At 33.8% G+C, this 12167-nt stretch overlaps 1 protein-coding gene and 1 non-coding gene across 2 annotated transcripts; one reads left to right on the top strand and one right to left on the bottom strand.

Moving 5' to 3' along the window:
• Positions 1-3014: 3014 nt before the first annotated feature.
• LOC109180892 (L-ascorbate oxidase homolog) lies at positions 3015-11655 on the bottom strand. Its single transcript, XM_019330596.1, has 7 exons — positions 11343-11655; positions 11079-11188; positions 8909-9179; positions 5292-5394; positions 4846-5191; positions 3684-4049; positions 3015-3586 (listed from the first exon to the last, which is right to left on the bottom strand). The coding sequence occupies exons 1-7, from the start codon at positions 11493-11495 to the stop codon at positions 3262-3264; spliced, it is 1674 nt and encodes a 557-aa protein (XP_019186141.1). The 5' UTR covers positions 11496-11655; the 3' UTR covers positions 3015-3261.
• Positions 8668-8740, top strand: TRNAR-UCU. The gene has a single exon. It is a non-coding gene; the product is annotated as a tRNA-Arg (tRNA).
• Positions 11656-12167: the final 512 nt, after the last annotated feature.

The raw sequence follows: 12167 nt of genomic DNA, 5'->3' as shown, positions 1-12167 counted from the left end.
CAGAGTCAATGTCCACCGATCACTATGAAGCGTCCCAGCGGGCGCGTGGAAAACATGCGCCCGTTGGGGCACACTGTGCGCTTTAAGCGCAGGTAATCTCTTTCTCTTTTTTTTTTTTTTTTTTCTTTTTTCTCCTAAAAAAAAAAGAGAGGTGTTTTTGTAAGAGAAAAAATCACACAAAAATCTAACTTCTCATTTGTTAACAAACCATCTCTCCATTTTTTATTAATTTTATTTTTGCTGCAAAAACCTCACAAAAATCACAAATGTGATTGTTCTTATAAAAAACTTTTGTTTTACCACTAAAATCAAGCATTATACCTGGATTATGGTTTATCTTATTAAGTGGGTCATTTTTAGAGCAACCAGACAAGTTGAAGTTTTTTCTTTAATTTTTTATAGGCCATAGCATACACATCATCCTCTAGTATCTCACTCAATGTAGAAAATTCTTCTTTCTAATAGTTTACAATTTTTTTTTCAAGTTTTTGTTAACTTACCAATTTACAAAAATCATATTCTAATTATTTTTTATTTATTATCCTTCTAAAAATTATAATTGTAATTATAATTATTATAATTTATTTTTAAATTAAAAATTAATAATTATAAAATTTCAATTCAAATAATATATTATTGCTATAAATATACAACTATGGTCGCTGGTCGAATTCTCTACCTTCTCCCGCGAAGGAGAAGGCGACCAGTTTGGTCGCGTTCTAAAGTTGAAGGAGAAGGCGACCAAACTGGTCACCTTTCGATCCCTTCGTCGAAGAAGGCGATCAATAAGGTTGCCATTCTCCTTGGACCGGAGAAGGAAAACCAGTTGGTCTGCCTTCTCTTTTGCGAGAGAAGGTCAACGCGATTGGGTCGGTTGTCGGTGTTTTTCGCCGGAGTTTGGTCGAAAGTACGTCGGAATCCTAGTGACCTGCAATTGCAAGTCACTAACCGGTTTATGGACTTCAATACTCTAAAATAGTATCTTTATGGATTTAATTGTGACTTTTAAAAGTTTAAGGGCCTAATTAACTTTTTGATGAAGTTCATGGCCTATTTGACCATTTTTCCCTTTTTAATATATTGAATGTTAATTTTTTTTTTTTTGGTATACAACTTAAAAATAATCTTTTAGTATATTAAAAGTAAATATCTATCAATGATTAACATTATAGTGTAGACCATGATCAATAGTATAAGAGTTGTTATACCATGGACTAGGGTCTACATTGCAAGGTGGACCATGGTCCTAAATGACGTATAAATTATGTATTTTTAGTATTGGAATTGTGAACTTCTAGAATATAAATTGTGTTTATAAGTCAAAACACATAACAACTGTAGAAGAGAATTTGTGAATACAATACAAGGTCATCAACTCCTAATATGTTAATATTGTGTGACTGCAATATTTGAAAGGAACTTGTGAATGCAAAACAAGGTAATCAATTACATATATGTTAACATTGTGTGTTCGTAGTATACAAATTGTAAATTTGTAAAAGGTAAATTGTGAACATTTAGATCTGAATTCACATTGGAATAATTTGCAATAGTATAATTTGTCATGTTATCTCTCGCGCCGCAAATTATTCTGTGGACTCGTGTCCACAATCACAATGCATTGTGGACACAAGTCCAAAACGACGTCGTTTTTAGGGAAAACGTGGCATTCCAGTTTAAAAAAAAAAATTGATTTTGTCTCGTCGTTAACGGCATTATTCGTTTGTGGAATTATGAATGTACAGTTATGGAATTATGGAATTATGAACACAAAGCTCTGACATTATGAACTTACAATTATGAACATATAGTGATAAAATTATGAACATATAGCTCTAAAATTGTGAACATAGAGCTTCGAAAATTATGAATTTACAGTTATTGAATTATGAATGTACAGTTATGGAATTATGAATGTACAGTTATGAAATTATGAACACAGAGCTCTGACATTATGAACTTACAATTATGAACATATAGTGATAAAATTATGAACATAGAGCTCTAAAATTGTGAACATAGAGCTTCAAAAATTATGAATTTACAGTTATTGAATTATGAATGTACAGTTACGGAATTATGAATGTACAGTTATGGAAGTATGAATGTACAGTTATGGAATTATGAACACAGAGCTCTGACATTATGAACTTACAATTATGAACATATAGTGACAAAATTATAAACATATATTCCTATAACGAAGCGGTCTGAAATTATTAAATAAAAAAAAAAACTGGAAGATAACGGTGTCACTAACGGCACCGTTACTGTGTCCACAATGCATGGTGGACACGGGTCCATAGCATAACGAATGTAGAAAGACAAATTATACTGCGGACCGCGATCCACAATGCATTGTGGTTCAGGCATCAAATATGCATTGGAGTTTTATTTCAACACAATTACAATATCATTTTGATATAACTACAGTTTCGCTAGATAATATACACTCAAATATGTGAAATTGTTATTCAGTTTCATTTTGTAAACACTGCAGTTTCATTTCAACGCAACTACAGTTTCATTTCAACTCAATTGCAGTTTCATTTGATATAATATAATAAAAATAATACGTGAGACAGTGTCAGTTTAGATACACTATAGTGTCTGCCGTTTTGGACCATGGTCCACAAAGCTTTGTGGACTGCGGGCCACAGTATAATTGTTGTAAAAGCGTTGTCAAATGGAGTTGTTAAGCCAACTACCATGTAGCGGTTATCATTTCAAATGAATGGTCATAGGTTCAAACTCCGGTTGTAAGTGTTTAGATTCTTTGGGCTGAAAATGTTTGAGCAAGTATAGAACAAATACTACCTTGTAAAAAATCATGAGTATTTTTTATTTTTATTTTTTTTTCTAAAAATGGAGGTAGTTTATTGTAACTCGAATATGATTAGGAGTCAAAAACTTGCTCAAATCTATTAAAGTCTTATCTAGCTAGTGTCGTAACAATTAGTAATTACTTATTCTTTAAAGCATGCAATGCCTTTTGGATAAATGAGCAAATACACTTCATTCGTTGTGCAATATTATTGCACTATTTCAGAACTTAAAACAATATGTAACCAAATTTAATGTTTAGTAGGAGGGGATAATAGAAGTCATAGAACGTAACCTTGAGATAAGGTCATCAAGAATACAAATATAACATGATTCTATGTCCGCATTGTTGCTTATTTAGCACTACATATTGAAAGCAAAGATTACATATTTAAATAAAAAAACTGTGTAATCTAGAAGAATGATAGTCCTCTTGGCTTAATTACCAGAATTTGGAGAGGTTATTCCAACATAAGAAGGTCGTGTGTGGTGGCCGACTGCCCTGCCACATAGATGAGCATTCTTTGGGATAGGATATTCATCTCTTAACGAGGTTGAATCCGTGTAGACTCTCATGTAGAGTTGTTGTCCTAGGTATTGTCGTGCCCAATACTCGGACCTAATGTTCCACATTCCAACATTGTCAAGTGCCATATAAACAGCGGTCCATGCATTTGGGTACACTTGAACAGTGGAACGAGCCACTGCATCGCGAAGATTATACTCATTCCTACTCCCCGGTGTCCATTCTCCTCCATCCATTCTGCATTTTTACACCAAAACAACAACTTAAAAAACATAACATATGATCTTACATAGATATATGTTGTGATAATTGAGATTAAGTAGTATTTACGTACCCAACAACCCAGAACTGGTATCCGTTAATATGCCAACTCTGAACAATGTTTTCGTCATTTTGAAATATGATTTCAAGAAATGCCCTATAGTCAACATTCAGGACAGATGTATCCTGGTAAATGCCACCACCATAGGGGAAATCCGATATACTCCCAGCACGAAAAACGCCTCCGATCTTGAAGTAGTCGGCGAGTTTGAGCGGAGTATCAGCAGGGATGAAGGATACACTGTTGACAGCATATCTTTGCTTGCCATTCACTTGACCAGGAGAGTTTGCAAGCTTAATAGTCTTGCTTGTTGGTATCATACCATAATGGTATGAACCTTGCGGGTTAGGTCTAGGTCCACTTGCTGAAAGATTTGACCTAATCCCATACCATGACAATAATTAGTCTAAGTGGTAGGTGAAAGTGAATAACGTATACGTATTTCATTTCAACTAAAATTTAAAATTGATTGTAAGATGATATGTCACTCAGATCAAGATCCTAACTCCATTACAAAAACTAACTCATGAATGGATGTTTGAGCCCAACTTACCATTTCGGCCACAATCTCTTGTGAAACCGATGTGGAATAGAATCATTGCTCACCTCTTGAGAAGATGCTCACACTCTAGATCTTATCAAGCACAAAGTAACATTTTTCTCCTTTGGATGGCTTCACTTTGTACCTTATTAAGCACAAGGCCGGTATTCAGGTAGGGTATCAATAAAGTCTGGCCCGCCTCATTGCAAGATGTAATATTCATGGGCCTTTGTGAACTGGCCCACAAAGCCCACGGGCTACCAGCCTCATGCAGGCTCGCGGGTCAACTTCAAAGCCCGCACGAGCTAATTCGCGTAGCTTGTCAACCTGTGTAGGTCAAGCCCGCAAGGTCCAAATTTTTGCAGGTAAAAAATCTTAAGTCCTAACCATTCCCACCGCGGGGCGCTTTAGGGTTGACATGCGGCTTTACTCTTTAGTCCACTTTGACACCCATACTTCTAAGTAGCCCTTTCTCACTCCACTCTGATCTCTCAACAAACACACCAAATGATACGTCACTACAAAAGCTAACTCATAAGTGGAGGTTTTAGTCATAATTTAAGTACGACTTCGCAATCTCTTATGAAACTGATGTGAGATTGTATCGTAAAACTTTACAATGAGTGAAAGTACCTGATTGCACGGGCTTGGTTAATAGACCAGTCAATTTGAATGGTAGGTCCACCGGGAGGTGGGCCAGAGACGGGGCGGTTTGAGTTACTATAGTGAAGAACCGCGGTGGTAGAGAGGATATCAACGGTGAATCGGGAGGAGACGGCAATGTAGTAGTCCATAGGAGGCTGATCAGCTGTGAAGAGCAAAGAATAGGATTGGCCAACATGAACATCTATGGAGGCGAATGTTGTTTGCATTGTGTGTGTTCCTTCCACCTCGACCAACTTCATGGTGTGTCCCTGGATCCGGAAATTGAGTGAATTTTCCAGTCCCACATTGGATATTCTGATCCTATATGTTTTTCCTACAAACATGCATATATGTTTCATGTTGAAGCTCAGATTAGCAGATCCAATTTGAGTCGGTTGAATTGGTTAAGATGCGGTTATAATCTTCTTTCTAACCTTGTTCAACAGTGAACCAGTTGCTATTAGGGCCGCGACCATTGATAAGGATTCCATCAGGGGGAGGCAACCTATGCCCATTGTCAAGTACTGTTTTCAAGGTCTGTATATAAACATTTCAAGTGATCAATCATTTCATCATTCGAAAGGAAACATCATAGATTATGCAAAATGTTACTACTATTTCAACTTATGATAGATTGGTGTCATTTTGTGTTTTCATATTCTTTGAAATTGTCATTTCCCATTTTCTATTTCCTATTATCCTTTTTTTTTTTAATATAATGACAAGAGAAATGAGTAGTCACTATTTAAGGGTATATATAGACAAGAGATTCGCAGCCACTATTTGAGGGTATATACAGTGTAAACTCGTTTATATAATAAGCCTCAAATCACAACACATTTCTATACTACATAGGCTAAACCCTATTATGAATACTTGTAATCATTTGGTGTTTCAAGGAATCTACATTTTTTGTCAGCACGAACTTAATTCAATATATAGAATTTTAGAGAAAAAGAAATCCACAATTTTTAGTCTATCAATTGATTTTAAATTATAAATCTAATCCCTTTCTTTTAATTCTTACAAATATGATTCTCTAATCTTAAAAAAATTATAAATTCATCAACTACCTACGTCATCAAACCCTATTTGTATCTATGTTTTATGACCAACTTATTTTATATTTTCTCATAAAAATACTAAATACAAAGAGTTTGACATTTTAGTTAGTCAAAACACTAATAACAGTACATCCCCACTCTCTAGGAGAGTTTGATTCCCTTTACATAAAATCTTTAATATGAGTTAAACCTTATTAATATTTTTGTTACATTTAAAAATAAATGTAGCTTACCAATAAACTACTTCCTAAACCATAACATTTTTGTATGATAATTACATTAATGAGTTGCATGTTTAATTTGTAGCAAATGTCAATATCTGCTAGTCAATTTCAATATATAAAGTTTTACTACGTATACTCCCAAATCTTACTCTCTCAATTTTACTCCTTGATGTGGCGTACTTTGATAAGTTACTTTTTTTTTTTTTTTTTTTATGTGGGTCCCAATACAAGTGTCTACATCAAGGTTCTATGTGTGAGAGAAAATTGAGAGTAGAAAATGAGAACATACATACATACATACATACATACATACATACATACATAGATACATACATACATACAATTAGGTTCTGGTGCGGTTAGGGTGCTCAGGTGCGGTTGTGCGGTTTAATCTAGGCCATTCATCTCGCTTAAATCAACGTCCAGGATTGCCAAAATTTTAAAAAAAAGATGCAGTGATAATTTTGTAATTTTTGCATCTAGGTCAAAATTAAGGTGAGCGGATCTGTGATTAATGTGTGTGAGTTTTGTATATAAGATGCGTGAGTTTTGTGCGTAAGGTGCGTGCTTAATGTGCATGGGGTTGTGCTTAACGTGAGTTGTTGTTAAAACTTAAAGTCTGTGAGTTAATACTTAAAGTGAGTGGGTTTTGTACTTAATGTGCGTGAGGTTGTGCTTAATGTGTGTGAGTTTTATACTTAATGTGCGTGAGTTTGTGCTTAACTTCAGAGTTGTTGAAACTTAAAGTCTGTGAGTTAATATTTAAAGTGGTGGGTTTTGTGCTTAATGTGCGTGAGATTGTGCTTAATGTGGTTGGATGAAGAAGCATGCAGCACGTCTAAATGACCAAAAGCGTCTACAAAAACCAAAAGCGTCTATCAAAACCAAAAGCGTCTACCAAAAGTGCGAATTCTTGTCCAACAATGTACGTGGATTTTGTACTTAATGTACGTGAGTTTGTACTTAATGTGTGTGGGTTTTGTACTTAATGTGCGTGAGTTTGTGCTTAAGATCTAACAGTTAAGGTGCGTGGCTTTCTTCCAAACACGCGTTTTTTTTTATTTTTTATTTTCATTGATTTGAGTCGTTGATTTAGATTTGATCAACGGCTCAGATCTAACCGCACAACCGCACGAGAAGCTGTACCCGCACCTGAACCCTTCCCTATATATATATATATATATATATATATATATATATATATATATATATATATATATATATATATATATATATATGGGAAAATGGCACTTTTTCCCCCTGAATTATATACATATAGCATTTTTTTCCCCTGAATTATTGAAGTGACTGTTTTTCCCCTTGAAATGTTAAATGGACATATTTACCCTTAAAATAAATATTTCATTTATTTTTTTCTCCAACAAATTATGACCATAATTTGGTTCAAACCAAACAAACACTATAGCAACCAAACTGAAATATTCCACTTACAATTTAGAATCGAAACCCAATATTTAGAGTTTATTAAAATCGTGAACCGGAACGGACGGTTCATGTTCCGAACTGAAAAAATAAAATACATTTATTGTTGAATTTAGACTATTTTAAAATAAAGACGGTTCAAAATCGCGAACCGGATCCGGAACCGCCGGTTCACGGTTCAAGATTCAATTTTTTTGATACATAATTTTAATAAATTGACATCTAAATATAGGGTTCTAGATCTGAATCATAACCGGAAACTTTTAATTCAATTGCTTTAGTGTCCGGTTCAGTTCAAACCGAATCGTGGTCATCCCTACGTATACGCAATAATTTGTTGGAGAAGTAAAATAAATAAAATGTTTACTTTAAGGGTAGAAATGTCAATTTAATATATCAGGGGGAAAAAACACCACTTTTTAAATAATTGAGAGGGCTAATGTGCTTACCTAAATAATTGAGGGGGAAAAAGTGCTATAAGTATATAACTCAGGGGGAAAAAATGTCATTTTCCTATATATATATATATATATATATATATATATATATATATATATATATATATATATATATATATATATATATAGTTTTGTGTGTAAAAAATTGACAAGTGAACTGACATGTTATAATTAGCAGGTAATGTTTTTATTATTTGGTCCCATTAAAGTGGTTGGAACACAACTCAGAGACAGCAAGCTATGAATGACCCGACCCAGCAATAAAAGTACATCCAATGGTCAAAAGTTCGACTAGCTCTGCTTGCTTACCGACACTCCACAAAATCACCAAATCACTCAACAAAAAACTTGGTAAAAGGAGGTTAATTAATAATTATATAAGGACATATTTTATAAAATTAATTTAATTATATAATAATTATTAAAATGTAAAATAATTGTTAATTATATAATATTTTCTAAATAATAAAATATAATTAATATTTATAAATTAATATAATTATATATAATAAAAAAAATGAAGTAAAGCAGATTTCAAATTGTGCTACAACATTTTATACTGTACTTAATCAGCAAAACATATTTTTACCAAAGAAGGCCAACGAGTAATATTTAATATTTGCGCCCATGGCCTAATGGATAAGGCGCTTGACTTCTAATCAAGCGACTGTGGGTTCGAGTCCCACTGGGTGTGTGTGGATATTGATTTGTTATTTTTTGTCATTGAAGAAACACTACTACTTATGAATTAGTTAATAAAGGTACCGTGTGATTGGCTTTGTACTACTACTTATGAATATGAATTGGTTAATAAAAATATGATTTTCTGGTAAAATCATTATTAGAGAATTGAAGTAGGTACCGTGTGATTGGCTTTGTACCAATCTCCGATGAGGAAGGTCCAATCGGCGGCCGGATCCGGGAAGGGGACAGGGATTCTGGGTCGGCTAAGAATCCTAATACCTCCGAAACCACCGGCAGCTTTGTGAAATGCAAGAGAGGGGAAATAATAGAAGCTTCCAATTTGATCTTTCACTTGCAACATGTAGGTGAAATTGTGTCCTGGCAAAATTGGGCATGTCGTCCCATATACTCCATCTTCAAATGAATTCCTTCTATTCTGAATTCCATTCCTGCATGTTTCCAATATCACCCAATCTTTATTACGAGTATTAAATAAAAAATCAAAATAAATTAAAGATAAAGTAACGTTAGTTTATCCTAAGTCCTCAGAACCCGTACGGGTCAAAGTGTCACTAGAAGAGGTAAATCATAAGTCGCTCAAGCAGTGTCTTAATCAGTTCCTGTCATTGACTCTGCAAGATAAGGGATTCATCTTCACACTTCCGCTAATTTGAAGAGCTTAAACTCCAATCTAAAGAGTCCAAGAGCCCAAACTCGAGCTTGGAAAACCCTAACTCCAACAGTCTTTCGTTTTCTCTGTCTCCCCAACAAGTCCCACAAAACGCCCACTTAACTGCAAATTTATCCCCCCTGCCCCCCAACCCAAACCTTATATGCCTTTTACTTCACACTCTCTCCCACCCACATAAAGACAAAATTTAGGAAAAAATCCATCTTGAAAATGCTCTTAGAAGTAATGGAGATGTTTGGTAAATAACTGTTAATTGATTGTGTTAGTGGGTTTGATTAATTGATAACATTAGTTGATTATAAAAAAATGTTTGGTAAATTAGCTGTTAGCTGATAAATGATTACATACAAAATGACTTTCTCAAAAAGCTAATCGCTTTTTGAATTTTAGCGTTTTGGAGCAATAAGTTGTTACAAGAAGTTTATTAATCAAACACTTATATTGACTGTTTAATCAAGTCAAACAGTTAATAGTAATCAAATAAATCAAAATTGATTGAAAAGCTAACAATGTTATCAAGATGATGGATTAAAAAGTTTAAGGGTAAAATGCAAGTTGGTATAAAGTCATAAGATTTTATGAGCAAATCATGTGTAAGGGTTACCCTACCACAAGGATGAACAATCAACAGGGCTACAAAGGCATGTGATTTTCTGAAAAGAGCAGAGCAGAGCAGTCACTATATATGGATTAGTCTCTATCTTATTTCAATCAGACCCCATAGGCATCATTCTATACCAGCCCAAATGCCACACTGTTCCCTTTTGTACTAGCCAATTATTGCCCTAATGAATGTGATTTAATATATATATATATATATATATATATATATATATATATATATATATACTCACATTTATTGGTAGTTGACTAGTTGCCAAACAAATGAATAAGTGATGTCATTTATATTTTGTGCAAATATCAAAAAAAAATTATTTATATAAGTCGGTTGATCTTTTCTTATATAGAATTGTTTATTCAAGATTGTATACAATCTATTTTACATAAATTTCACTGAGACTATAAGAAATCAATTTGGTGCCATTAGACTATAAAATTCTTGATTTATAATTGAGTTATGTGTTTTTAATTTCTTAAAAAAAAATAATTCATGAATTACAATGATAAATTTGCCAGCCATTTCTTCAATAGGTCTCACCCAACTATAACATTATAACTAATATACGGAGTATCATTTATTGATTCTCATACTTGTCTCAAAAAGAGTACACAAAGCATTAAATTCCATCGACCTATTACTTTTGTTTTCTCAACTTTTTTATATAAATTAAATTCAATTTAAAATGACTAAAATATCATTTCTTTCACCAAACATCACCATTATTATTTATATAATGAAATGTGGACATTTTAAATTTAAATTAGTTGGTTTTAAAAAGTCAAGAAATCAAGAATAGTAAATTAATAGTTGATTACCAAAAAGAGAAAATATAAGTGTTAGTGGGATTAACTTATTTTAAAATGAAATAGAGCGATTACGGTGGTAATATGTTGATGTATTTTTATTAAAATAGGAAGAAGAAAAGTGTAATTATATTTTTGTAAATATAAGTAGATAAAATTGTGAAATCATGAATACTAGCTAAAAGAAGAAAGGAGGAAAGTAAATAAAGATGAGAGAAAGTGGGGGGCGTACCAAGAAAGAAGGAAAGGCTGATCTAGGCTGTTGAAGACATTGATAAAAAGGTTGTCATTGGTGACACACTCAATTTCAGGCCCTGGGAATTGCCCATTGATCAAAATACCCTATCAACACATCAAACATATATGCATTATAATAAGTGATATTTATATCGACACTTTTTAGTTGAGATAGAACACATGTTTTAATTTGGTATCAGATCAGACGTCAAAAGTTATGGGTTTTGAATGTTCAAAAAGTGAAAAAGGAGAAAGCTACCTGTTGGGGAACGCCAAGGGGATAAATGGTGGCATAAGTAACATTCCAAGTGAAATATCTGTAGGGGTCCTCAGCTTTGGCCGCCGCCGCTAAGTAGCAGAGTACTACCACGCCCACTAACGCCACCGCTACGTTCGACGTCACCATCGGCATTGTGCGGCGGAGGGCGGTGAGCTTTGAGTCACCGCAGAGCAGTAGAAAGAGGATCGAAGAAGAATATGGAGAAGGGAATGAATGAAGAATATAGTGAGTGAGAGCGTATGGGTGGGTTTAAAATGTGGGAGCTGATTGGTGGAAAATTATATGCTTTTTTTCTGCTTTTCTTAGCCGTAGGGGGAATTATGGTAACTATTATGTATCTCTTATATGTTACTGTCATCTATTGCCTTTGCTTTTGTGAACATAAGCTCTCAACTAAAATAACTTTAACACCTTTTCGTCATTTTTGTGTTCTGTTCTTGATTTTGACATTTTGTTTGTTTTTTTTCAACAGCGGTAAAAGTTTGTTATTTGTACTAAATTTTTATTAAATATTTTAGAAAAAAGATCAAATAGGCCCTTAACATGTTAAGAAATCAATTAAACTCATAAACTTTCAAATATTGCTATTAAGTGCTTAAATATGTTATTTTAGATCAGAGCATTGAGGCTCAACAATCAGTTGGTGACCTATAATTACAGGTCACTAGGGTTCCGGCGAACATCCGACAAGATTCTGATCATATTCTGACAAAAAAACACCTGCGAAATGGTCGTCGGTGTCGATTGGTTGCCTTCTCCGGCGAAAGAGAAGGTGACCAGATGGGTCGCCGGAGAAGGCAACCA

Source organism: Ipomoea nil, unplaced genomic scaffold (assembly GCF_001879475.1).
Source record: "Ipomoea nil cultivar Tokyo-kokei standard unplaced genomic scaffold, Asagao_1.1 scaffold1043, whole genome shotgun sequence".
Lineage (NCBI taxonomy): Eukaryota > Viridiplantae > Streptophyta > Magnoliopsida > Solanales > Convolvulaceae > Ipomoea > Ipomoea nil.
Note: the sequence above shows the minus strand (reverse complement) of the source record. Positions and strands in the feature narration are given on the sequence as shown.